Source organism: Cibotium barometz, chromosome 14 (assembly GCF_041138505.1).
Source record: "Cibotium barometz isolate CiBa-2024 chromosome 14, ASM4113850v1, whole genome shotgun sequence".
In the NCBI taxonomy this organism is placed as follows: domain Eukaryota; kingdom Viridiplantae; phylum Streptophyta; class Polypodiopsida; order Cyatheales; family Cibotiaceae; genus Cibotium; species Cibotium barometz.
The window spans coordinates 1368780-1377648 of NC_141059.1; the positions used below are offsets into that span (position 1 = coordinate 1368780).

The 8869-nt window shown below is 43.7% G+C and overlaps 1 protein-coding gene across 9 annotated transcripts in view; it reads left to right on the forward strand.

The window, feature by feature from the left end:
* The window catches only part of LOC147631536 (calmodulin-binding protein 60 D-like), a 46462-nt gene extending 39920 nt beyond the window's left edge, over nucleotides 1–6542 (forward strand). For all 9 annotated transcript variants that reach the window (XM_086808046.1, XM_086808042.1, XM_086808043.1 and 6 more), the window contains one exon: nucleotides 5143–6542. In XM_086808046.1, the coding sequence (XP_086664172.1) occupies nucleotides 5143–5735 (593 nt within the window). In that variant the 3' untranslated portion in view covers nucleotides 5736–6542. The remainder of the gene's footprint in view (nucleotides 1–5142) is intronic.
* Nucleotides 6543–8869: the final 2327 nt, after the last annotated feature.

Consider the following 8869-nt stretch of genomic DNA (forward strand, 5'->3'; position numbering starts at 1 on the left):
TGGTCAAAGCTTGCAGGAATGTTTGATCGAGACTCAACAATGCGAGCAGTAACCCTTCTCGGCCAGTTGTTTTCCATCAAGTTTGAACCCGGGACCTCTATGCAGTCATTTCTAATGAAGGCAAAGGTTATCCATGATCAGTTATCGGCTATGAATAGTGCATTAACTAGTACCCAGTTAGCTGCCTTGGTTCTTACGAAGTTGCCTGAGGAGTACGAGATGGTCTCGAGGGCATTACGCTTACAAGTCACGAAGGAAAAGCTGGAATTTGATGATCTCAGCTCTTTTCTCATTGAGGAGGAAGCAGTGCTCATTTCCCAAGGCAAGATTCGAGTTCCGAAGGATGTAGAATCGGCACATGCTGCATCGGAATCCAATAAGAAGTCCAGGAGCCGTTGTTATAAGTGCGGAAAGCGAGGGCATTTGGCTCGGGATTGCAAATCCAAAGCTAAAGCTCAAGGCTCGACGAATGACAAAGGCAAAGGCAAAGCTGACGAGGATGACAGTGACAGTGATTCTACTAGGGATGCTACGGCGTCTGCCAGTGTGGCGAGGACTACACTGGCACATGCTCCAGCATTCTAGCTTGGTGGATGGATGCTACCACGTGCTTCAGCCAGAGAGAGGCATGTGAGTGGCAGAGAGGGGCAGTCTGTGCTCCCGTTTTGGTGATTTGGACCCGTGTGTCGGAGTTCAAGGCACATGCATCTGGCATGGAACAGCTTGACAAATCTATGGACGTGATGTGTTCGTAGTTCATTGGTAGCAGACTATGGATGGGATGAGTTCCTGGTTCATTGTGTAGCAGAATTTTGGGCGTCGTGTGTCGACAGTTCAAGGTTCAGAGGATTTTTTGAACGTGATGTGTTCGCAGTTCAACGAATGGGGGATCATGAATGTGGAGTTGTCTGCAATTCATTATTTTATGTGGCAGCTGAAGCTCAAGATGGCATTCCTTGAGGAGACAGGTTGTTTGGTGCATTTTCCGAGGTGTATTCGGTATCCGGCCAGTACTGAGGTGTCCATGGTTGCATCTACATCGACTTGGTTTCTTCATCTATGCCCACTATGAGCTACAGAGAGGGTGTTAAAAGTAGTATCTCATGTGGGAACGAGTCTTAACAAAGGACATAAGTTATTATTTAATTTGTGCTACATGAGTCGGCCATTTCCATTGTGAGGGTATAAATACCCATGCCCACCCATTGTAATTACCATCTTATTCATTGCTAATAAAGTTCAAGTTGTTCGTCAACTCTTCTCTCTCTCTCTCTCTGCGTCAACTTCTCTCTCTCGCTCATTGCGTGTGTTAAGCTTCCGCATACACGATTCTGACAGCACTCACCCTATAAGGTGGCTTATTCGGAGGTGAACTTCTAGGAATTAAATCAATCACATGATCCTCAGGCCTAGCAGGTGGCAACTCCCCTAGCAAAGTCTCTGAAAAACAATCTTGAAAACTTTTGAGAAAATCCATTCTTTCCTTGTCCAACTCAGACAAGTTGGATTCTATTGTGTCGTGATTCTCTTTAGCATACACTAAGTAAACAGAAAGATGTTTCTTTATTAAACGAGAAATGGCTGAGGCCGATACAACAGGAATAGAGTCTCCTTTAAGCTTAACATCAAGAGTCTGTTCCTTATTCTTGTGAGTGAGAGTAATTTTCCTACTGAAAGTATCTAGTACTGCTTTAACTTTATGGCACCAAGGCATACCCAACAAAACATCGCAACCCTCCAAAGGCATAATGTAGAAATCATCCTCTCTGTCTGTGTAAGTCTGCATACTGAGACGCAGTTTCCCAATGATCGGCGTAACCTCAACCGTAAGTCCAAGACAAGCCAAAGTAGCCTCATGCAACACACCCATGTCTTCTGGTTTGATGCCCAATTCGCAAGCTCGGGGGTGATGAAGTTTGCATGAGCCCCAGGATCGAAAAAGATCAAAACCTCATGATCCCGAAATCTTTCCCAAGCTATGCACAACTCTGAAGATGCGTCCCCTTGCGTCAACCCTATCAAGTCAAGTACCAGTCCAGCAGACGGTTTCTATTTCTTTGCTTTAGGCTCTTCTTGTGAGTCATCTGCGTTTTTAAGTGCTCTCTTCGGACACCTGTAGTACTGATGTCCCTCTTCTCCACAAAAGAAACATTTGTTGGCAGCTATAAGTTCTTTCTTTTCTTCATTTGTTCTTTGAGGTAAAGGGCTGAAATTTCCTCTTCTTGGATTGCCCCTTCTTTCGTGGTTCAGTGTCTTTGTCCTTTGACTCCTTTGTCTCTTTAGATGCTTTCTTTGAGAAGAGACGTTGATTCTTGAATCCTGACATCTGTCCAGTAAGCATGGCATATCCAGTCTAAGCATTTTCTATCATCTGAGTCATATTGGTGACCTTTGTTTTAATGCAATAGTCATGAAGCTCCTTGGGTAACCCACAGCAATACGGCTCTACCTGCTCAACCAGTGACACTGGTATAAAGGATGTGACTGGTAGCAAAGCATCCCAAAATTTCTTGTTATATTCTTCCAGATTGCTACAATCTCTGGAATCTAATTGATGCCAAGCCGTCATAACATCCACCTCAAAAGTCAGTGTCAACCATAAAGAAGAGAATTTCCCTTTAGGAAAGAAGCTCCCTTCCGTACTTTAGATGCCTCAGTGAAGTTACCACCAGAAAATGCCGCATCAAACTGTTGAATGAAGGTGAGAGCCTTCAAACGATCCTTTGCACCACTAAAAGTATCAAACTTTAGTGCAGCACCACCCTCTTTATAATCTTTTGGCTTCTCACTTGGAACAAGATTATCATAGGGATGTGGTTTGAGAAAAGAATTGCCCACAGCATTAGACTCCATGCCCATCATACCACCTCCCAAACCAGGCATACCAAAAGCACTTCCGCCGCCACCACCATCAGTTCCATACATACCTCCTGGCATACCTCCATACATACCTGGCTGCATACCATAGCTCCCAGTCATGCCCATGTTGGGGTGGGGGGAAAGAAGAAGAAGAATTAGGGTATGGCTGAAAATTTGGGTAGACGGGAGCTGAATGTTGAGGCTTAGCTTTCTTCTCAGACCCCTGCTTCCGTGGTTTGGAATCAACTTTGAAGTTTTGTGGAAAACGTGAGTCCTTCATGAGTTCCATTAATCCCTCCATCAAATTCTGGCATATCAGGAGGTATTTCTTGCTCGCTTGCCTCGTCTTCTTCGAAGTAGTCGTCCTCTTCTGAAGACAAATCCTTCATCTCCGCACTAGTTCGAGTCATAGTGTTAAGTGTGTCGACCATGGGCTCGCCCTCTTGAAAAAGTTGACGATGGATCCTGGCAATGGAACCTTGAAACCGGCCTTCAAAGACTTGACGGGCGGTGAGCACAACTTAATCACACTTAAAATTCTTTGTGAACTGGAATAATAAATTTTGCAAGAGAAGAAGAAAAAGAGATGGAGCTAGAGCGCTCCTGCACAAGAGACCGATAGGCCCCAAAGCATGGCGCCCCCGCAGGTATTTATTTATCTCTTGAAGTCGGCGTAGCCTTTGTACAACTTCCGAGAAGAGAACTCCTTGCTTCACGTAGAGGGAGTCTCCTTGAAGCTTTCACCCAATTTCGTTGTGTGATACAAAGAGCCTTGGCCCCCTTTTTATACAAGTTTTGGGTAAAAAGCATAGCTTTTCCCCTTTAAAAAAAAACTCTTCGAATGCTTCTCTCTCTTTTATATATATATATATATTTTTTAAAACTACGGGCGTTGCTTTTATTGTTCTGCGTTTTTGGTTTCAGCCCACTTTCTCTCTTTCTTCTGCTTTTTGCTGCTCGACGTCTCTCTCTCCTGCGCCTCGGTTCTCTCTCCTGCGCTTAGGGTTCAGCGCTGTACTGTGCGCCTACTGGACTGCGCCACTCTGTGTTGCAGTCAGGCGCCTCTGCCACATGGCAGCGCCACGTCATCTAGATGGGCTGCCAGTGTTGCTGTGCTGGCTGCAACCCGGTTGTTCCCTTTGCTGCGCTGCAGGGCTGCTACCCGGCTGTTCCCCACCCCAACACTGTCCCACAGGCTGTCCATTGGGTAGCCCCTTGAGCTGCCCTTGAGTGCCCAACAAAAAGAGGAGAGATCAGCTGTACCTGCAACACAGTAAGAGAAATATACCCAAAAACACATATGCACATGTACATACATATGAGCACGCACACACGTACTCACACACACCAAACATGTATCTGTACCCACACACGTGTACAAACTTACATATGCACATACAGAGTAAAACATGATTAGTGAATGCTAAACATGCTTAAAACATAATTACAATGCTTAAAAAAAGAGGTAAAGTACTAAGTCCTGTAACACTATTCTTGCATATGCTTAGACTTATAGATGGCCACGAGCCTTGCACTGGCAAGGTGTATGAGGGGCCTGACAAGATGATGGAGAACATTGGAGAGGTGGAGAAAGATTCTTAGAGAATACCAAACTGTAAGGGTACTTACCAGGATTGGTGGGCTTGCTACCACTCACTGTTACATGCAACTGTATTTGTGTTGGATCCCGAGTTCCAAGGCAGTGGGCAAGAGACAGACAATGAAATGATGAAGGGATGGGGGAAAGTTTTGGGAAGGTTCATTCCAGATGCAAAATAGAGGATGATTGTAAAGAGCTTGCTATCTATATATAGGAAGAGGCTGTGCAAGCAAGGGAAGGGCGGGCAGAGACCATTTGAGCATTCCTCATTGGGCTTTTAACAAGTCCCCTGGGTCCTCTTGTACTTCTACACTAAAATGTTTGTATTACGTGGGCCCATAAATAATTGGGTCCAACCTAACAGAGTTCTCTATTGCTCGTTCTATTTCAAATTTTGGAGTTGTCCTGAGGTCAGCCCATGTGGATTTTGAAGTACCCCTTGAGCTCTCATCTTCTTTTTGACTAAGTTACTGAGTTAGTGAGTTTTGTGCATGTTTGTGTTGGTCTTTTGTTTTTTCATTAAAAAAACTTATTGGTTGGAGGAGTGAAATACTAAATTCTTGTGCATTCCATTTTCAGATTGGATGACTTCCTGTTTAATTTTTCTTTGAATGTTGTTGTGATCTGGTAGCTGAAGTTAAGCTGTAGACCTCCTGCTAAATTCAACTGACATGTAACTACAGGTGGACATACTCACTCGCTACATGATGGGCCATCACAGATTGAAGTGCCAGAAAGACAACAGTTTGAAGGACAGGGAATTGCACTAAATCTTTATGAAAATGGTGCGACGTCAATTTCTACAGGTTACATACCCAATATGATACAGAGCAATACCACAGCATCCACAGTTGGCATTGGTATCAAGCAATCACTATTCAGTAATGCTTATTCTCCTGGAACATTAGAAAGTCTCTTTGCTTATGGGAACTATCACCCAAAGGAAGATGAGCCCATTGGGGAGGATATGCCTTTATGTCAACCAAATACAAAATTGTCAGATGACTATAACCAAGGAAGAGCATGGGGGAATGATGAACTGGTATTGCTGTCAAGTGTCAATACAGGACCCTTTTCCACTTCTGTCATGCAAGGGGACCTCAGATATCCATTTCCAAACTTATCTAACTCACAGAATCACAATGTTGGCCAAGAAAACTCGCATCGAAAGGCTAACATGGGTTGGATAAAGTTGAAGGCTGTACTGAAATGTAGTTATTTCATAAAGAAGACAACGGCTTCCAGACGGCGACTGCAGATTCAGCAGTTGGACTGATACTAATAGTCTCTTCAGTTTCAGTTTGATGTCTTCAGGTGTTTGGTAATGCTTGAAGTGTCTCCTTTCAACTTCTGGAACTGCATTGCTGCTGTCTCTGGTTTTTGTGTCGGTATACTATGGCAGACAGCATGCATCAAAGTACCAGCAGTTATTTTCCAAGAAGATACTGGTTTCGAGACGGCAATCGCAGGAGTAATGGATAAAATATCTTCAGCTGTCTGCGAATGATTGAAATGTGTGCTTATACTGGAAGTGTTTCTTAAGTTCCAGAAGACGTCAGTCATTATGGCAATGTCAAAGCCCTTATTCTTTCCCAGGTTTAGTTGGTCTTTTAAACACACACCATACAACCTTGCAAGGAGGGGTCGTACGTGTCATCATATATGCCCATCTTTGTATGTTAAAAGCTTGTATGATTCATTTTGGTTCTCTGCACTTTCTGGAGGTGTTCATCTGTTCATGAACCTTGTACCTCTTCAAGTTTCAAAGGTTGAGACGAAGGGGGTGTTGTAATCCTGTAATAAAGCCTTGCTTGTGGGCTTGTTTGCAAGCTAAGTTTACTGAGAATATCTCCCTCCATTTGTAGTTTTCACTCTTTGCACCTGTCTTCTATCATTTGTATTTTTGAAGGCCAGTCCACATATATTTTGGTGAAGCCTCACTGAAAATACCACTACCACTAGTTACTGATTTGACTGTGAAGCATTCACAAAAACAGTGTATGATGCTACAAATCAGAATTCTTCTTTGTAAAATGGGCAAAACAAGTCAATGTGAGGGAGCCTTTTTGTGGCTTGATGTGAAGTTTCGTCATGTTATTCTCTTGCACTTGAATTTGTGCAATTAATAGTTGCTAAGATATGGTGAAATTTTGTTTTGTAATCAAATGATTGATAAAGGTGGCTCCTTGAACCTTGGTAAGTAATCCTTTCCCATCACTCTGGGAGTTGAAAGCGAGTATGAATGACCCTCCTGGCATTCTCCCCTGGGGATTTCTTAGAAAAGTAGAATGACACTTCAAGATGTAAGAGGGGTTTTGGAGACACAAGGACTAAACAATCAGGACTACTTGGTTTAGTAATATTGTTGTAAAGCCCTAAGAATGTGATAAATGCGCATCTTTTGCATTGGTTTGTGAGGATGCTTGTGTACTGCTGAATGTTGACAAATATAGCGTTTTTTCTTTCATATGCCTTCTTCAATCAGTTAGTTGCTCCTATGACTTGGCTTCTTCATTTGCGTTTTCGGCCTCATTGTCGGTGATGGCGATTATACCCCCGGCACACGCAACCGGGCCATTAAGACTTTGCTGAACTCCCTTGATTGCACTAGATCTACTTGTGGAGATGAGAGATTCTTATTTATAGTCGTTGGATTGTTGGTGGTGTAAACTGCTATTGGAAGGTGTACTTGTGTACCTCATTGTTTTTTTGGCGATGATCTTGTGTACGTTCAAGTTGATTTTTTATAATTAGGTGCTAATGTCTCTCATTTTTGAGTACAAAAGCTCGTCAACTACTTACTGAGATTGTATATGCTGTAAAACAGCAAAGTTGAGTAGGTATTTGTGGTTCACACTCGTTGTGATGAAGCTGAGTTGTGTAATCAGTTAGTGCTCGAGGGATATAGAAATACTTTGATCTATATGTGTGCAATCGCGTATCAAGCCACTGCTTGCTTAAAATGAAGAAAACTTTATTACTCTTGGTGGAATTATTTATCTTTGTTGAACATTTACGCACAATGGTGAAGTCAACCTTGAAGATCCAAGTCAGTGCAATAGATTATTGTATGTTTACTCGGTCAAGTTGAGATGTTGGTAAACAATTTGCGGAATAACTGCATGTATTCAGAATTGTTGAGAATGCAAAGATGAACACAGAGAAGAGAGATGATGTTATATATGTATGTATGTGTACATAGATCCTAGCCAACATGGCCTCCAAAAGGAAACACCCAAGCCTATGACTTGTCCCACAAACTTGGGATGAGATAACTAATAACTGTACTAGGCCTTGCTATTTATAGGCTCATGGAATTGCCCCTACAACCACCCGATTGATGTTGGCTAGGTCTCTTGGACAAATACATACCAAAAATCCCGTAAATGCTGGTCAATGCCTGACAAGGCTCATAATCATAGCCAAAACTGTGGGATTAAGCATGCCCACATGCCATGCATGTGACATGTAGCCCTCTCCACCAATGTAGGTGTTTTACGCATATCATGTAGCTATCATTATTGCTGTTAAATTACTCGTGATGGGAGGTTCTCCTCTTAACCGTTGTTAGGTGAAGGTTCTTGCTCTCTCATTGAATCTTAGTCGTCAAATCACCAGGTTGTAAAAAATGTAATCAGCTGCTGCCAACCCAGCAGTGGGAACGCGGAATGCAACAGATGCTGCCAGCTCAGCGCTCAGAATCTGGAATGCAGCAGATGCTGCCATGTGTAACTGCATTCTGCACTGTACTGAATTTATGAGCTCTAACTGCACTGTCTGACCTCCGCCTCCCACCGTGACGACCATTACCGAGGGAATCTTGTCGGATAGATCAATTTGGTCTCTTGGGATTGTTTCCTACGACGTTAAAAAGTTCTCTTCTCTTCTCTTCTCAAGAATGGCCTCCGCATGGCCATTCCTACACCTTCCTCATCATCCTCCTCTTCTCTTGATTCTTTTCCTTCACCTCCACGCTCTTGTTTTCCCTCCTCCTCTGAATTTCTTGTTTTCTTGTTTTTTTTTTCTTGCTCCCCTTCTTTCTCTCTCCCTCTCTCTCTCTCTACCCTTCTTGTTGATTCGGCAATCCTCGCGATGGATACCTTGGAGCGGAGCCCGATCCACAGTTTCTCTTTGGAGTCGGTACCTTTGGCTAGAGTAGCAGGATTTCTTGTCATCGTCTGCCTTTGTCGACCCCCAAGGAGAATCTGGAGCTACTCCCGACGATCGGGCGAACCATCAGACAGGAGCCCCCGCGGACAAAACGGCACCTTCAGGCAGCCGAACTCCCTTTCCTTCGGCTGTTGCTCCCCTTGCCGTAAAACCTCCCTCGACACTTGGTGATTTCTCTCGATTGGACAGCTCCTCCTTCCTTCACTGGGTAAAGTTCTCCGGCTTGCCAGGTTTGCCGCC